Source organism: Candoia aspera, chromosome 11, assembly GCF_035149785.1.
Source record: "Candoia aspera isolate rCanAsp1 chromosome 11, rCanAsp1.hap2, whole genome shotgun sequence".
NCBI lineage: Eukaryota > Metazoa > Chordata > Lepidosauria > Squamata > Boidae > Candoia > Candoia aspera.
This window is the reverse complement of record NC_086163.1, coordinates 192,012-211,555: the sequence shown is the minus strand read 5'-3', so window position 1 is coordinate 211,555 and position 19,544 is coordinate 192,012. Positions and strand designations below refer to the sequence as shown.

General features: G+C 41.4%; 1 protein-coding gene across 8 annotated transcripts in view; it reads right to left on the bottom strand.

Moving 5' to 3' along the window:
- CNOT1 (CCR4-NOT transcription complex subunit 1) overlaps window positions 1-19,544 on the bottom strand; it is a 139,482-nt gene that overhangs the window by 100,232 nt on the left and 19,706 nt on the right. For all 8 annotated transcript variants that reach the window (XM_063312880.1, XM_063312877.1, XM_063312879.1 and 5 more), the window contains exons 7-10: window positions 18,144-18,347; window positions 5,081-5,249; window positions 3,456-3,582; window positions 1,965-2,075 (exon numbers count right to left, since the gene is read on the bottom strand). In XM_063312880.1, the coding sequence (XP_063168950.1) occupies window positions 1,965-2,075; window positions 3,456-3,582; window positions 5,081-5,249; window positions 18,144-18,347 (611 nt within the window). The remainder of the gene's footprint in view (window positions 1-1,964; window positions 2,076-3,455; window positions 3,583-5,080; window positions 5,250-18,143; window positions 18,348-19,544) is intronic.

Below are 19,544 nucleotides of genomic sequence, written 5' to 3'. Positions count from 1 at the left end.
AAGTAATTAGCGTGGAAGGATCATGAGATGTGATTGCCAGCACCTGTGAAGTGACCCAGCACCTAACATTGTATATATAAGTAGTATGGATGAACAGTACTGTGTTGGGGATAGTGTTAGGTGGAGTTGAATGTTACTGTGGGAAGGAACTTGCCATGTATATTTCCTGTATAAGAATTAGCTTGTATATTGCTGTATATAGTAAAGACTGTAAATAGTTACAGAACCAGTCTCAAGCTGATTTCTTCCAGCGCCACTCGAAGACTGCAGTGCAGGCACAGCTCTGACACTTTGTAGTGCTGGGCAGGAGAGTGAAGAAACCTGATCCAGGAAGAAGAAAATTCTGTAATCCCGTAGGTACAACAAACTTTAGATTCTCTGATAATGGGACACATTTTCAAGACCGCAGACTCCTGGCAAAAGATGGGCCGCATCTCACTAAACTGAGATGATGATGTCTGAAAGGCACCTTGCAAACCTGATCCAGAGATCTTTAAAATGAAACCTATGAGGGAAGGAGAAAACAGCCCAGAAAACTGAGAATGGGCTTGGGCTGGGAAGGAGTATGAAGAATATGGAGGCACCCATATGCAAATACAGGGAGAAATACGTGAGCTAAGGATCCCATACAAATGCACAGAGCAAGGAGAACAAACAGCAAGAATTAGAAATCTTTAACCCAAGAAGGCAAATATGATTTAGCAGGCATTACTGAAACCTGCGGGGTGAAACTCATGAGTGGAATGTAAGGACTGAAGGGTATAACCTATTCAAAAGGAAGTGACAGATAAAAGGGAAGGATGAGTAGCATTATATGTGAAGAAAGTGCACACATTATTGAAAACCAGGAAACTGAGCATGAGGTTCAGTTACAAGCATTTGGGTGCTTGTAAGAATAACAACTCAGATATAAAGGGGACTGGGGATGTTATAACCCCAAAGGTAGGCAAAAGAGCTGGATAAGGTCTTTCTGGACAACATTACAGAACTTTCAGAAATGAAGGAGGAGTATGTCCATGTACATTAGGTTTCAGAAGAGCCAATTTTAACCAGCTTGGAGAAGTACTAGACAGAATCCCATGGAAAAAAATCCTCAGGTCAAATGGTGTGCAGATACACGTGGAAGTTCTCAAAAGATAAGCTATTGGAAGTACAATCAGGCATCATTCCAATGAGACAAACACGGGGGCAATTTAGGAAATCATTATGGTGGCACTTTCAGTTGAGCTAAGAGTTGAAAGGGACATCTAAAGGAAATGGAAAACGGGTATAATCACCTACTCAGAAAGACTAAAGCACAAAAAAGGAAAGCTAAAAAAATGGGGGGGGGGTGTCTTGGTTGCCTACATCTATAAGCAAGGGCAGGAAAGGGAGGGGGCTGTGGAAAATGGTAGGAGGGAGCTTTCCTTTGGGGAACTGTACTGAAATGGATTAAAACATTAACATGAGTAGCAACCCAAGGAACGCATCAAAATTATTACAAAGCACCTGACTACCATGAATGAGTTAAGTCTCCAGAACCAGACCAAACCTCCAAGAGTCCCGAAGGAACTTGTGAAAGTCATCTTGGTGCCCCTTTCTCTGATCACTGAGAAATCATAGAGAATGGTATGGTGCCAGAAGATTACAAAAAATCTCCAACTAGAGAAATAGCAAAATATGGGCTAGACTAATTATACTGTTAAAAGCATTAACTTTAGTACTTTTTTACTATATATACTAAAAGGTATATATACTAAAATACTTACTATATAGTAGATCAATATTCTTAATCAAATAGTTATAAATAGATACATCTATATATGACCTAAATGAATATTTTCGATTGCATACATCCATGGCAAAGTATGTTTTTAACATTTGCAAGCTGTGCTGCAAAAGCAACACCCCAGTAGTCATTAAATGATAAGTAGTTCTTAATTCCAGAAACATATTTTTACCAAGGATCCATTTTATGAACATACCAGTTCCTTAAGCACATCAATCAAAACCTCCACATTCCATGTATGAGTCTGCATTCCATCATTTTTATCTCTTCCATCACTCCAAATTCCACTTCCAGGGGCAGAGATAGACTGCAAATTAAACACAGAGATGCACATTTACACTGTTTCTAGGGAGTAAATGGATTCCAGGGATGAAGTAAAAGGCTTAACTCATGCAGGGGCAAGATGGATGCAGCCACCCAGCTCCCATTTTGTAGCCTTCAAAGAACACCAAAATGTGGTAGCAAAGCCACCAGCTTTTTATTCTTTTTTTGCAATTTTACATTTATTATCCTGCCAAACCTGCCACAGATTTTAATAAGTCTTCCTCAGCCTGCTGAAAAGCTTTCTCGGCTGAAGTACACTTGGACTTTCTAATGCAAGCCTAACTCAGTCCATGATCAGTATTCTGTCCCCTCAATATGCCACCTTCTGCCTAGAAAATCACAAGGGTAATCTTCACTTCATACTACTGCATCATCATACATTAACAGCAGCAACTCGAACAGTAACAGCAACTGCTGAACCAAGGAAAGTAGCTGCCATGAAGTCCAAGCACCTGATTCAACAAGCTGCTTTGTCGACAAGACAGACTTAAATAATCAGGAAGTTAAGAGCACAGGATGTTAAAGGGCAGTCTTAAAAAAGCAAATGTCAGCACGCTATTCACTGTGGAAATCAATTAAAATTCTAACATTAAGTTTGCTCAGCATCAGAGGAATGGGTAGTAAGTTCCCCAGTGTAGTCTCATAGCCAGGGACACTTCCCTTAGTGCCTACCAAGACCCCTACCCCACTCTATTTCCTAAATACAGGTACTCCTTGTTTAGTGACCACAATTGGGACTGGCAACTTGGTTGTTAAATGAAGCAGTCGCTAAGGGAAACTGTGACTGGGCTTATGATCTTACTTCAGCTTTCCTTTGCTTTACAGACCTGCAAAGATTGTAAATGCGAGGATTGGATGTAAACTTACTTTATCATCACTGTCGTAACTGCAAACAGTTGCTAAACGAGGACTACCTGTACACCTTTTCACTTTAAACAAGGTAAAACAGAACCTGGCAGACACCAGAATTATCCTTATTTTCAAGGACACTCCTGGATTCTACAGAGGACCTAGAGATGTTCTTAGAAAATAAAAAGGACTCAGCTCAGGGATTTGTTCAATGGTGTGCATCCTTGTACCCAGAAAAAAGGGAAAAGATTAGCCAGTACAGGACAGTCTCTGGGTACAAGGATAAGAAGACACGGTAGGAGCAACCTTACCAATCTGCCTTCTGTTAAATGTGTGGTGCGGACTTTTAGTGTCAGCCACAACAGTTACTTTAAGAAGAGGAAAACCACTTGGCAGCAGCCATCTTGTAAGAATGTCCACAGTATGCTAACAAAATAGCTGTGTATTCTCCAGCAAAAAATCTGACTTCTACCAGCAAATTCACACAAGGCAAGAGCCCCTTTCAGATACCGACCTGTAACGGAATGCCATCTGTCAGTCCAGAGTGTGTTCGAGCCATCATTCCTAAAACCCTGGCAACCTGGGCAGCTGTGACCTCCCCAACACCAAACTGTGTGATGATACTGCGACATTCTTCCACACTAAGTATGTAAGATAGATAAAGTTTGTTTCCTTAAAAATATTAAATTGTCCAATTAATGAAGCTCTCTTCTTACATATAAAGTAACCCTAAGACAACAATTGGGGCTTATAAAAGCAGCAAACGCATGCTAATGTGAAGATCTCAGAAATAAAAATAGTTCTAAAATCCTTTGAAAATGAAAGGTTTTCACTTGATGCCGGAAGACCACAATATAGACGAACCACATAAAGTCTCTGCAACGTTAATCTCACATATGGAACTCTCTTATAGCTCTCTCCCCCCAGCCCCCAGCTGCACCTCAATCTGGGGAAGACAGTTTCAGACTTGCAAGATTGATGTCAGCCCTCCCAGGAAAACCTGGCAGGAAACAAGACAGTATGAGCTAATTCTACTTTATTGCAAGGCTACATTAATAGAATCTTGCAAGTCTGAAAGTACAAATCTCCCCCCCCCCCCATTTACCGCCAGAGTAATTAGGGTGCGCACTCTAAGTTTCTTTCTCTGGCTGTTACTCTGTTGTGGATTTCTTTGTCTTTTATCTGACTGCTCTCTAGGCGGCATCTCCCCGCCCCCGGAACCAACTTTCAAGGCTACCCTCACATTCCATCACAGAGGGGCAGATACCAAAAGCAGGTTTCTCTCTAGTAATCCTCAAAAGCCATGGAATGCTCTCACCAGGCTTTTTAATTTTTTGCAATTCTGCTGAACTTGGATGGCTTTATGGCCTTTTAACTTGGATGAATGAGTAACTGAGTAGCTGAGTAACCTGAATGTCATTCCAAAGTTTCCTAGTTAAACTGAGAAACAACTGATTGCTCCATTTTCAAGTAGTTATTTGACCACTGCCCTGTGCTATCTAAATCTCCAGGTGTCAGTCATTCCCAAAATCTGACTGCAGGTTTCATTTTGACGCTCAATTTTTACCAAAAAGAAGAGTGCTCTGAAGACTATATGTCTTCAGAGATAAAGGTTTCTCCCCACTCTCCATGACTAGCTGCCAGCTTTGGGATAAGGCATGGTCTGTTTAAGTCCAGGCAGAGCTTGAGACACCTCACTCTGCAATCCCTTGGAGGCTTCTGGAATATTGCTTGAAGCAGTATTTCAAGCACTCTTCTTTTTGGTAAAAATTGAGCGTCAAAATGAAACCTGCAGTCAGATTTTGGGAATGACTGACACCTGGAGATTTAGATAGCACAGGGCAGTGGTCAAATAACTACTTGAAAATGGAGCAATCAGTTGTTTCTCAGTTTAACTAGGAAAGATCCAGGTATCCTCCTCAAAAGCTCAAAGGCTGAGATTACCAAGCAAAAGAACTATCACATGGATGCTCTAGAAGGAGCATTAAATGCTACTATTTCATACCAATATTGTGCAAGTTTCAGCATTCTACTATAATGTCTATGCTATAACTCCCAAGATTTAAATAACCTTTCCTTTATTTTCCTAAAAAATACTTTGAATAATCTCTAATCCAGTGAAATCTCCTACCCACATACCTTGTACAAAAGCCATAGCCAACTTCCTGCATGAAGTCTGCAAGAGAACTCTCCATCATGGTTTTTGCTATCCCTCCAGAATCAGGCAGGATCCTGTCCATTAGAATGTCCCGTTTTTCAGGGTATAAGAGTGGTGCAAGCACCACAGGGCAACGCTCCTGGGGAAAATCTAGGTGTGCAAAGAAAAATTAGCATTTCACAATGGGTAGATACATAAAAACACAGACTTCCATTATCACTTGTGTTTTCAATTCTAAATCATGCTATTAAACAACTAATTGTTGATTGTCTGAAATTGGATATTACAGTTCCTCATTCCATGTATGTTTTACCCATGTTAATCTTCATCCTATTTTTTAATTTCATGTAAAATTGAACTGTTGGTTTCATTTCAAATATGGCATCTCTTAATGATCTTGGTATTTCAGGAACCTCTGAAATTGTTAAAGCAATTGCTAAAGCAGGGTCAGCAACCTTCTTCCACATAGGGGCCAGAGGCCACATCAGGGAGTGGATGGTGGGCTGCTCTTTCCCTCTGTCAGGCAAATACACTGGCCCTTGGAAGGACTCTTCAGGGTAAACCATAGAAACGCATTTCTTTCTTAGGGGAAAGAGAGGGAGGTGCAACCAAAGGGTTAGGGTTGGGGGAAGCCTGAGAAAGAATTACAAACTTGAATTCTTTTTTAGGACCATTGCAGGCCTGGTGGATATGGCTGTGGGCCAGATGATTTCAGGTTGTGGGCCACATCCATCCCACAGGCCATAGGTTGCCAATGCGCTAAAGCATCTTTTAACTATATATACTGCCAGGTACATGATTCAGATAAATTATATGCAAAACATAACTTTAATCCTTAAAAGAACCATTATGAATTAATCAGTTAAAGGTATTTATCCTTTGCTAGGCATAGAACTTCTAATTATTTATTAAATTTATATGTTGCCCAACTCTAACTCAGGATTATTGTATAACATTGTATAAGTACTATTGCGTAATAAACTCAAACCATTGTGTATTTAACTCGAATTTTGCTACAATAGGCTCCGTTCTTAACAATGGGTCGTACTTAACCCAGGGACTATTGCACATGATACCAATCTGATCGTGAAGTACTTGCAGGAAAGAAAAAAAAGTGTTTTGGAACAGGCTTCACGGTTCCCAGACTTGAAAAGTACTGAAAACTGGTGGGGAAATCTCAAACTTAAGTACGTGCAAGAACATTTCTGAGGTAGAAGAAATCCACAAGGGACAATGGGAAAAATTTGAAAAGCAAGAATAAATATGGCTCTTAGCTTCTACAGGAAATGTTTAGAAACTGTTACTTCTGTCAAAGGAAGTATTACAAAATACTATCTAAATGAATGTCCAAATGTTGTACTTGTCATATTCACTGCTTTCTGATTTGAATCTTATTCTGAAATGGTGAGATTTGTACGAGAGGGCATATCTCACCACTCAAAAACATCTTCTGTCATGATATCCAGACTTCGTCCGCAAATGAGCTCTGTCTTGTTGTGGAGTGGAATAAATTGGGAAACTGGAAGTTGCTGTCTAAACTGTTACCTACTCAGTGGAAAGTAGAAACAGAGGTTGGCATGGACATGAAAAATGTATCATGCAGGGTTGGTGTGCTCCAGGTTCCTTTGATTAAACAATGCCATCCAGCGGGACCCCAGAAACATGCCTTTCGGTAGCAGCACCTGTCCTCTGGCATGAGATTCCCCCTGCGATTCAAACAGCCTCTCCCTCACTGGTGTTTCAAAGGGCTCTAAGGACCTGGCTCTTGGCCCAGGCCTTTGGTGAAAGTGACTGAAACCCCCGCCTCCCATTTTTCTTTGTTCCCATCTGGGTTTGTCATCTCTGCTCTTTGTTTTTTCCTTGTTTTTAATAATTTGTAAACCACCCAGAGTGGTTGGGATTCAGGCAGTATGTTAATCCTCCTCTTCCTCCTCCACATAAAATGGAACGTGGGGCCATACACATTGCATACTGTATGGACATAAACTATCTCATTATCTGTCTTGCTACATAAAAAGCTGTCACTCTCAAAGCAAAATCTGTGTGTTTCCTTAGCAAAATTTGAGGGCCATGTGTCATGTGTTCTCTTCATGCACAGATCCAGTCATTAATTATGAAGAACAAGTGGCCAATTCTCAGAAGTAGTAGTCTGCTGTCAAGCTAATCATGTGGCCTCTTGCAGAAATTCTTTCATTATTTTTTATTTGTATTATCAGGCAAGCAGACCAAGTATATTTATCGCAGCAGAACTGATACAGGTAGTCTTTGTTCAGCGACCACTCATTCAGCAACTGTTCAAAGCTACAACGGCACTGAACGAGGGTACTTATGACTGTTCCTCATAGTTGCAGCCATCGCAGCATCCCTGTGGCCACATGATTGCCATTTGAGACCTTCACTGCTGGCTTCCAACAAGCAAAGTCAGCGGGGAAGCCAGCAGGAGGTTGCAAATGGTGATCACATGACTGTGTGGGATTTGCCTAATGATGGCAACTGGAACTGCCACAACCACCATCGTAAGTCAGTGAGGTCATGTGACATCGCACTTCACAACCACATCACTTAGTGACAGAATTCCCAGTCCCATTTACTATTGTTAAGCAAGGACTATCTGTACTAACAAAGCAAGCCTGTAACTATCGGCTATGGGTGGATTGGGAGGACCATAGGAATACAGCAAGGTCACAATTAGTGCAAGTTTGAGTAATGAAATATTCTATTTAGTGAGAATCGTAAATTGGTACTAGGTCGCATTTAATGCAAACCAAAATTCAGTTAATGTGAGGTTAGTGCATGCACAGTTGAAACTAGCTCATGAGCAGTTGCCACTGGGGTTTTAGATGCTGCTAATATTCATTTATACAAAATGGAGAAAAGGAAGATTCCATCAGGCAGTAATGTGCAAGTATAAGAGTTCACTCTCAAGGAATCTGAAGGTATCGTTCGAGCTGTAGAAGTCATGAAGTAAAAAATTATGGATGCTGACCCTAACCTCGACCGAAGCATGCAAATTCATCAACATGTGGATAAAGCACTCTGGGTCTACCAGCATATGTATGAAGACTTAAAGAGAAAACAGTTCAGTCAACTCTGCTAAAACATTTTGAAAAACAATAAAGATGCTTTCATCAGTAGAAGCTTATCTTTAGGAATCAAATTTAGAATGTTTTAGTTTTTATTTTGCTTTCTATAACTACTCTGTGCTTTGGCTAACAATAAATTTAAATTATAAGTGTATTCTTTTTACTGTTATATTTCATTAATACACATTTAAAAATTTATGTCTAAAAATTTTCATTGCCTATTTCCACTGAGCTGGAACCAATTACAATATTTTCCCTAGAAATATCACTTCAAATAGTGCGAATTCAAATAATGTGACCATTTTGTGGGATTCATTATTGACGCTAATGAGACCTGCCTGTATAACATGTCCTATACCATCTAATTTCCATTCCTCCTCATCAACCAGAGTGGAGTGAATTTTTTGAGCAATACTGCCCTATGCTGTTTCCATAATGATCTAATTTGGCTGAAATAGCCTACTTAGGAATGTAGGATCCACCTCATAAACCTGTGAAGATTATCCAATCTCTGCAAAAGAGAGGAGATGGAAGTGACTTCTCCAGGAGACTCCTTGGTGGCATATAATTCCATAAACATCAAGACACACACTGAAAAATGACTTCCATTAACTGCCATATATCCTGAAGTCCTCAAGCCCAAAAATTCTCAGAATTTGTTATGTATAGTGATAATTATCTTCTAATAAAGAAATACCAGCTTCAGAATCAACATCTAGTCTAGAGGGGGAACTGACAAAGATTACTGACATCAAATCTGAGTCATAATTATAAATCAAAATCATATTTGATGAAGACAGACAAACTTGGGAACAGGCAAGAAGCCTGTTTCTTTGAACCTGTAGGAAACTTACTGGGACTAAAAAGAAGGGCCAACAGCCATTAGAGCCAAGACTAAACTAGGAAGTATGCCAGATCACAGGCTTACTAGACAAATGAAAGGTACAGCTCAGCACCATCAAGAGGACTCTTTGATAAGCAGTCTGGGGAATTTCAGAAGTATATTCATCCATATATGGTCTGAAATTAAGATGAAGATGATACCATTGTCTTCCAATAAAAAAATCATAATCCAACCAACTACTGTAATAGGATGGAGAGCAGAACTGAGCAGGATCTTTGGTCACAAGATAGGAATTAGGCCACCACAAAGAATTCACAAAATAGTGGAGCAGAGTTGGGAGACATGCTAACAAGGAAAAGGTAAAGGTAAAGGTTTCCCTCGACGTAAAGTCCAGTCGTGTCCGACTCTAGGGGGCGGTGCTCATCTCCATTTCTAAGCCTTAGAGCCGGCGTTGTCCATGACGACACGGAACGCCGTTACCTTCCCGCCGAAGCGGTACCTATTGATCTACTCACATTTGCATGTTTTCGAACTGCTAGGTGAGCAGGAGCTGGGATTAACAACAGGAGCTCACCCCGCCGCACGGTTTCGAACCGCCGACCTTCCGATCGACAGCTCAGCAGTTTAACCCGCATGGGACAATTCCAATAGTTCAATCAATAAATCCAATAGAAAGGAACCAACTTAGCCAGTGGAGAATCAGGGCCATCAAATATCTTTTTAGTCTCTCTCATTGGATGCCAAATATAGTGGTATCTCCTAACCATGAGTGGCAGGCCAAGGAATAATGGTAATGGTAAATAATTTCTTGAGGCCAGCACTGGAGACTTAGGCAGGTACGTAAAACAGAATGACTGAGGAAGTCCCCAAAGATGATGTAGGTATTTTATTCATCTTATCGTCTAAACAAACTTTTTTTTTAGAAATAGAGCTATCTGCATCTTTTAATTATGCTTAAGACTTTTTATTTATTTAAATAAAATGATCACCCATCTCACAGCAGTGGCTCTGGGCGGCATACAAAAATTAAAACCAACAGTTACAAACAATAACTCAGGATACCTGAAGTAAACAATAAATCCCCATCATGAAACCCTTATCAACAGCAGAGCTCGGCTAACTTCTTAGCTGGAAACACCTGGGGAAACAGCCAGGTCTTCAGATCCGTACAAAAGAATAAGAGGGTTAGGGCCATCTGGAGCTCCAGGGGGATACTGATCCACAAGGCATTGTCCCAGATAGGTGGTCTGATTTACAATTTAATATCAAAGCAAACAGTATCAACATAAGCAACCCTAAAATTGAAGATAGACAGCCTGATCTTTTAATCCTGGAATCATATGAGACACCTGAAGAACTGTTCCAAGAACAGGAGAATCTGCTAAACAGTCTTACTTTTCTGGCAGTTAAGGATATGAGTGCAGACAATGTCCTTCTACCAAACTTAAAAGATCCAATGAATGCCCATTGGAAGGGGGAAGCTTACTCCCACATTTAACACATTTGCAAAGTACCTGATGTTAGAGAGATAAACAAACCTCTAATAAAAGCTTTATTAGTATTCCATACTGCAGATAATAAGGGACGCGGTGGCGCTGCGGGTTAAACCGCTGAGCTGTCGATCGGAAGGTCGGCGGTTTGAAACCGCGCGGTGGGGTGAGCTCCCGTTGCTAGTCCCAGCTCCTGCACACCAAGCAGTTCGAAAACATGCAAATGTGAGTAGATTAATTGGTACCGCTTCGGCGGGAAGGTAACGGCGTTCCGTGAGTCATGCTGGCCACATGACCCGGAAGTGTCCTATGGACAACGCCGGCTCCAAGGCTTTGAAACGGAGATGAGCACCGCCCCCTAGAGTCGGACACGACTGGACTTTACGTCAAGGGAAACCTTTACCTTTACCTTTACCTTACTGCAGATAAGTAAACATCAGGAGTTAAATAGCTTTGGAAGAAGCTCTTGAGTTCCTGATGAAGTAAGTCTCCGTCTATTTAGGGTTAGAGCAGTGGTTCTATTTATTCTTACAGTTATTCAATTATGATCCATGTACAGGAACTATCCCATGTCTATGAGTCTAGTTTAAGTGTAATATTACGAATCTTCCTCATCTTGGACTTGTTTAAGGTCCATGGTAAATTTTTCACATATATAGCTAACTCCATTTTTTCTGTCTATCCAAGACTACAAACTTTTGACCAAAATGTTTCTATTCTCACATACTTATATCATTTTTAATATGCATCTCTTGAAAGGCATATAACATGTGCTTTCCCTTAACCTAAAAATATTTCCTCAAGTGGACTATTGAACCCATTGAAATTGGTTGAGATTATTTTAATCTGATCCATAACAATTCTTAAATTAATTTACTAAGAAGTACCAACCGCTAAGTCCAGTTTTTTATTTCTATTGTCAATCTTTATTCATTGAAGTGCCAGCTACTTGATCCAATTTTTGGTTTGTCTGGGTCAGTCCCATAAGGTAGACCAGACCAGGAAATCAACTGCCACCTCGCTTGGGGCAGGAGGGGAAGCAATAACACTTGGAGATGGTTAGCGCCTTAAATGGCCTCTTTAGATACACGTGAATGATATTCCAACTGCTACCGTCATGTGGATTTTATATTGTATTTATATTTATGTCATATTTGTATTTATATTTATTAGAGTATTTTAATGTTTTTATCTTTGTTGTAAACCGCCCAGAGTCCCCCTTTTGGGGGGAGATGGGCAGTGGCTAAATTTAATAAACAAACAAACTGCACAGGAACACTAAACTACTTTTATTGAGATTGGCTATAAGAACAGAATCTTCTAAGTGTGACTGTGCTGCATCTCCTCCTCCTCTTTATACTTCAGTGAATTAGAGGTGTCTACCTGAGCTGCTTCTGAACATTATCTCATTATGGCCTTAAAAGATGCCTTTGGCCCCTACTGCCTAGCTAACGGTTCCTGCCTGTTTCTGTCAAAGTCATCTTGCTTATTCTATACAGTCTGTACTCGGCTGTTATTCCCCTGTTGTGTAACAGATAAAGATTAAAGCATTCTCTTAGCGTCATCAACAGAGCACACAAAAGCTTCACCCACATCCATAAAGACTCCAGATGAAATGGAATAACCTATCTATATCTGATTTTTTTTCCCCCTGAAGAACAGTTGTCAGAATTTTTAAGATTTCTCCTTTTCCTGAGTACATCTGGTAAAACTCTATTACTCTTTATCTCCATGTTTTAAGGGAACTTTTTAGTACCAGCATTGCCTCTTTAGTCTTAAAATATGTCCCATGGCAGTTTTCTCCTTCATGTTGCCCAAGTATTTATTCTGTAGATTTCTTGAATTTCCAGAGTTTCATCTATGTCCAAATCGAGATATGCGTTGAATAAATTTTCCAGTTCTTTTTCCAGTTCTTCTTTGCCAAAATCCTCAAATAAATCTCTGAAGTTTAAATTATTTGTATGTAATTCTGATTTGAGTAATTCCAGTCTGGCTTCCAATTTAGTTCATTCTGGCTGTTGAGACTTCTGAACTGAAGAAAATTCCTGATGTCTTGGCTGCAGTTCTTTAATTTCTTCATTTTGGTGTTCTGAATAGTTAGTTTATCGCATCTCTCATTAATATTTGCCTTGAGAGAATTGAATTTTGCTTCTAAGTCTTAATGTGTTTGCTGAATAAATTTAAAGAGATTACGTTCTATTGTGTGCAATTCTCCAGGAAGAAATTCTTTTAAATTGAAGAAAGGAAAGAAGGATCAAGCTGGACTTCCTTCATTTTGGGTACTATTCTGCTATGTTTCCTCCTACTCATATTAGAAGAATAGTAAGTAGTCTTACACTGACATTTTCTGTTCAACAGAACAGAAAAATTTCAAACAGATTGAAATTTTAAGAATAGGAGATAAAAGTACTACTCATAGTATATGAATGACCAAACAATATGACAGGGGAAAACATACAGAAAGCTCTTACTAATTGCCTTACTAATCATCAGGAACAAGTTATCACCCAAACTCCTGCTCTGCATCTGCACAAATTTTATCAACTCCAATGCTAATGACTGCTTCTACCTCTGACACACATCTGAAGGACTATCGCTAGCTCCTAGTATGCACTTGCTGTCCTGGAACACTGCAGGATGGCACTCCAAAATGGACAAACTCTGCATTCATGGCTTTTTTTTTACATCAATTTGAATTCCTTTTCTTACAAGAGATTTGGGAATTAGGACCTGTAACAGGCTGTGAGAATAACCTTGGGAAACAGGAGGAAGAGCCGCAGCCAAGAGACCGGTTAGATAAAGGAAATCTGAGTCCAAAGCAGAAATGTAATTTGAGAAAATGTCTCAGACATGACCCTCCCTAGTTCTCTTTAGGATAAAGGCAGAGAAGGGGAAGGAACATTCAGAACTGCAAGATTCTGTTACTGTAACCCTATAATAAAAGTAGTACTGCATTAGCATTTATAACTTCGGTTTCCTTGTCTGGTCTGCCTCAAGAGGTAGGGCTAACATCAATCTGACAAATTATACTAATTTTATTTTAACTTCATGTATTTTCATTTTTGTTTTACGTTTTTCTGAATGCTGGTCTTATAGTTGTAATAAAAGTTTAATTGGATTTGGTATCTAAAAAAGAGATTATACAAGCATCTCTATAAGGGTCAGAATCTATTTTATTTATTTTATTATTTACAGGGCTTGCAGGCTCTTCAATCAGCTGCATCTGAGCAGTATACAATTACCCAATGCGTTATTGGGATTAAAAGGAAACCATATAATGCCGGCCCTGTTTACAATCACATGTACCCTTTTGGAGAAGGTGGGCCCAGTGACCCACCTACAGGGCCGCGCGGAAGAGTTTTCTGAGCATCTGCAGGATAAAATCGCTCAGATCCGTTCCAAGTTGGACCCCATGCGTGAAGCAGGGTCTGAGGAGATGCCGAGGGAACGTTTTAGCCTTGTTATCTGGGAACAGTTTAATCCTGTTGGACCAGAGGAAGTGGACAGGATCCTGCGGATTGTAACCACCTGTCATTTAGATCCATGCCCCTCCTGGCTGGTGAAGGCAGCCCAGGAGGTGACACGTGGTTGGGTCCAAGTGATGGTAAATACATCCTTGAGTGAGGGGGTGTTCCCAGTTGCCTTTAAGGAGGTGCTAGTGCACCCCCTCCTCAAGAAGCCATCACTGGACCCAACTGTGCTGGACAATTTTTGTCCAGTTTCCCACCTCCCCTTTTTGGGGAAGGTGGTTGAGAAGGTGGTGGCGTTGCAACTCCAGAGGATTCTGGATGAAACAGATTATCTGGACCCCTTCAGTCAGGTTTCAGGCCAGGATATGCGACAGAAACTGCATTGGTTGCACTTATGGATGATCTCTGGTGGGAGCGGGATGGAGGCAGTGCATCCATCCTTGCTTTCCTTAACCTCTCAGTGGCTTTTGATACCATTGACCATGGTATCCTTTTGGGACGGCTCAGAGAGTTGGGGGTGGGCAGCATAGTTCTGCGCTGGTTCACCTCCTTCCTCCAGGGCTGATACCAATCGGTGGTGATAGGGAGTGAGAGATCCGACCCTTGACCCCTCTATTGTGGGGTGCCACAGGGTTCGGTTCTCTCTCCTCTCCTATTTTAACATCTACGTGAAACCACTGGGTGAGATCATCTGTCACCACGGGATGAGGTATCATCAGTATGCCGATGATACCCAATTATACATCTCCATCCCAGGTGAGGTAAATGATGAAGTGACTGCCTTTCTCAGTGCCTGGGGGCTGTGGGGGTCTGGATGGGGAACAACAGGCTTCAGCTGAACCCTGGTAAGACAGAGTGGCTGTGGACTGATGGCTCCTCGGCTTCCGGGAAATTGTCATCTTTAGTTCTGGACGGGGTTGCACTGCCACAGACAGACTCAGTCCGTAATCTGGGGGTTCTCCTGGACTCACAATTCCTGCTCGAAGAGCAGGTGGCAGTCATGGCCAGGAGGGCCTTTGAGCAACTTCGGGTTGTGTGCCAGTTACGACCGTTCCTGGAACGAGAAGCCCTCCGAACAGTCACTCATGCCCTGGTAATATAGACTACTGCAATGCTCTCTACATGGGGCTACCCTTGAAGAGTATCCGGAAGCTTCAGCTGGTCCAGAATGCAGCTGTGTGGGCCATTTTTGGTGCCCCTAGGTTGGCACATATAACACCTTTGCTGCGTGAGCTGCACTGGGTGCCAGTTTGCTTCCGGGTCCAATTCAAGGTGTTGGTTATCACCTTTAAAGCCCTACATGGCATGGGGCCAGCTTACCTGAGGGACTGTCTCATCCCCATCACATCAGCCCACTCCACCCGATCATCCAGAGAAGGCATGTTACAGACCCCGGCCGTAAGAGAATTTCATCTGGCGGGGTCCAGGAAACGGGCCTTCTCTGCAGTGGCCCCCGCCCTTTGGAACATCTTGCCCCCAGAGGTGAGGCAGGCCCCTTCACTCCTGACCTTCCGGAAGGCCCTGAAGACCTGGTTCTGCCGTCTCGCCTGGGGTGGGAAAGTGGGTAACCATTTTGGGGGGTGGCTCGCACCCTAGAGTCCCTCCCACCAGCTTGGAATTTTATAGCCTCTTGGATTTTATATTTATTTAATGCATTTTATAATTGTAATGTGTTTGATTTTTATGAGATTTTAACGTTTATGGCTGTAATTTGATTTTATTGTAAACTGCCCAGAGTCCCTCTTTTGGGGGAGATGGGCGGTAATTAAATTTGAATAATAAATAAATAAATAAATATCAAATTAAAAACAGTGTCATACGCTGCAATCATACTAAACTGGGAATCATGACCAAAACCAATAAAATCCAATCTATCACCCAGAGGAATAGTCATTATAACCCAGCCTCCCTGGCTTGGCAAAACAATCAAATTTTAAAGGCATCAGGAATAATTTTACCTTTATTTATATTATTTATTATTCTATTCTGTGTATTTTATTGTTTTTAATCGATTGTTGTAAACCGCCCAGAGTCCCCCAATGGGAGGAGATGGGCGGGGACAAATTAGATAAAATAAATAAATAAATAAATAAATGTTCAAGTGACCACCTTTCCTAAGTTATATTTGCTTTTAATATTTTTACTGGATGAAACATTTAGTGCTATAACTCCTTTCTTTTTGGGGAGATTAATATTAACAAGAGTGTTCCTTTACAGAAATGCTTCACCTTTATTTATTTGTTTATCATGTATTTATTTGAACAATTTGTAAAGCTGCCCATCTCAAGGCAATGACTCTAGGTGGGAAACAGAGGGTTAAAACCAAAACCAACCACACAATTTACAATATATGAAAACAATAACGCCACATCATTCTACTTCCATTCAATAAAGACAAAAACTAAACAAATCAACCAATAGAGCTTGTTTAACCTCCCAACCCAAATGCCTGTGGGAACACCTAGGTCTTCAATGCCTTAAAAAAAGCCAACAGGGAGATGCTGTTCCATACTGCTGGCATAACTCCTAGGTACCACGAGATACACTACCTGAAAGAAGGGATCTGGAGCATTCCCACCCTGCTGGTTCTGGTGGGGCAAGCAGAAACAATCAGGCACTGTGCAAATAACCTGGTCTTCTGCCATGTAGGGCTAACCAGCACTTTAAATTGTACGTGAAAGCCTACTAGAAGGCAGTGCAGTTTGTGGAGCAGAGGTATTTATTTGTTTGTTTGTTTATTTTTCTAAATTTCTATCACCACCCATCTCCCCCAAAAAGGGGGACTCTGGTTAGACTTGGTGTTATATGAATGTATCATGAAATGCTTAAAACTGCCCACACTGCTGCATTCTGGATGAGTTGCAACTTCCAAATGCTCTTCAAGAGTAGTCCCACGTAGAAGACATTATGGCAGGGTTTCTCAACCAGGGTTCCATGGACCCCTAGGGTTCCGCGAGAGGTCACTAGGGGTTCCCTGGGAGATCACAATTTATTTAAAAAATTATTTCAAATTCGGGCAACTTCACATTAAAGAAGTAAATTTCCTTCTTTATTTTTAGTTTAAAAACACTGTTAATGCATATATACAGGCCTACACATGAAATGAATATAATAGTTTTATAACTTGTGGCCTATGTTTGAGCCTGAATGTGCAGGGATTCCTGAGGCCTGAAAAATATTTCAAGGGTTTCTCCAGGGTCAAAAGCTTAAGAAAGACTGCATTATAGTACTCCAACTGAAATGTGACTCAGGCATGAATTACACTGAGTAGGCCCTCCCAATACAGAAATGGGCACAACTGGCACTCAAGATAACCTGTGCAAAGGCTTTCCTGGCCATGGCCACCACCTGCTTTTTGAGTAGGAGCCATGAGTCCAAGAAGACTCACATCTTCTGCACCAGCTCTGTCTGTGGGGAGGGCAACCCCATTCAGAGCTAAAGATGGAATGTCTCTGGACTTGAGGGCCTCAAGACCCACAGCCAGTCAGTTTTGTCAGGGTCAAACTGAAGCCTGTTCTTCTCCATCTGGACCCTCACAGCCTGCAAACACCAGGAAACCCTGGCTCAATCTCCCCATCCCCCATGAAACTGACCCTGGAAAAAGGAGGAAAACCACCAAAGGCACTGTGTCTCCCACTCCTAATCCCTTGAGCCAGTCTAGAAGGATACTGTGGTGAGTACAGAGGATGGCCTTGAAGGAAAGAGAGAAGATCCACTGCCAAGGAAGTGATCAGATAAACGAGGCTTCATCCCAAACCAAGAAAGTGGTTTATGAAAACTCAGACCAGCCCCCCACGCCCCTAATTCACTTGAAGATAAGAGGGAGGAGGGAAAGCACAATCAGATTTGCAAGATTCTGTTAAAATAGCTGATCTAATAAAAATAGCTTAGACCCACACACTATTTCTTAGTCTGATCTACTTTATAGGGCTGACAATACCATGACTGATTGTATCAGAAGCCACTGAGGCATCAAGATTGGCCAGGATGGATACACCGTATCATACCCACCCAAGGTCATCAACAAGCACAATCAGTGCCATCTCGAGGATATAACCAGTATAACCCAGTTGACTTGAAAGGTGCCCAAATAATTTACTTCCTACAAGGCCCTTTAGAAGTAGGCTTCAAATAGATACATGACAGATATAACTCACCTCTGCGCAATGTTTTGAGAAAAGCGTCAATTTGTTCCTGTCCAACCCCAAAGGCTCCCTTCTGCCCAAAAAGAAGATGGGGAAGGAGGAGGTGCAAGACCTCTATTGCAATATCTTGGAAGCCACCTTCTTGATTTCCACTGACGTCTGCGTCAATATATGAACGCAGAAGATCAGGAAGTTTCTGTTTAATAAACTGAGCAGCTTGAAAAAAAGACAGACAACAATTAACAGAACTGCTTCTGGAATAAGCACAAATGTTTCTTCTTGTCATTTAAAAGGAACACATGCATTGTTTGGGTCATTTCATAGTACAGGTAGTCCTTAACTTATGACCACAATAGGGACCAGAAAATTTGTCATTAAGCAGTGCAGCCGCTAAGTGAGGCATCATGTGACCACACCAGATTTTACATTTTTGCAACAGTTCTTAAGCAAATCACATGGTCATTAAGTGAATCATGCAGTTCCCCATTGATTTTGCTTGTTGGAAGCCAGCTGGTACGGTTGCAAATGGTAATCATGTGACCCTGCAACTGTTATAAATACATGCTGGTTGTCAAGCACCCGAATTTTGATCACATGACCACGGAGACACTGCAGTGCGAGGAGACAGTGGTAAGTGCAAGGACCGAGCATAAAACACTTTTTTCAGCGCTGCTGTAACTTTGAATGGTCACTAAACGAATGGTCATAAGTAAAGGACTACCTGTAAGTTTAACGTAAAAAGATAGAGCTCCATAGCATAGCATCACTCAGCATGACCCTGCCTTAGAACACAGCATCACCTGAAGTTTGTAATTTTTTAGACATCAAGTTCAAAGGGATGCCCTATAGAGAAGGGGAAAGCAATTGTTAGCATGCCAGTCAATGGCTTTTGGGCTATCCCTAAAACTGGTTTCTAGTAAACGATACAGGTGGTCCTTGGTTAATGACCCCATCGGTCATGTGGTTGCCATTTGCAACCTTCTTTGCTGGCTTCTGACAAGCAACGTCAATGGGGAAGCAAGCAGGAGGTCACAAATGGCAATCATGTGAAGTTCTTGCTTAATGACGTGATTTGCTTAACGATGGCAACCAGGAGTGCCGGAATTGCCATCGCTAAGCAGTGTGGTCACGTGACATTGCGCTTTACAACCATGTCACTTAGCAAAGGCAATTCTGGTCCCAATTGCTGTTGTTAACTGAGGACTACCTGTACAATCACTATTATAGAAGCACCTACTAGAACGGTAAATCTGGAAATGTTTAAAAAAGGATTCGGTCCACATGAATGGGAACACTTTGTTTCCAAGGGTTCTAGCTGCACCTCATGGGGGAAGCTCATGAGAAGTTTACAATAGTGTGTATGTGGTTTCCAATCAATCTCTTATCTCAGCATGCCTTGGGAAGAGACATTTT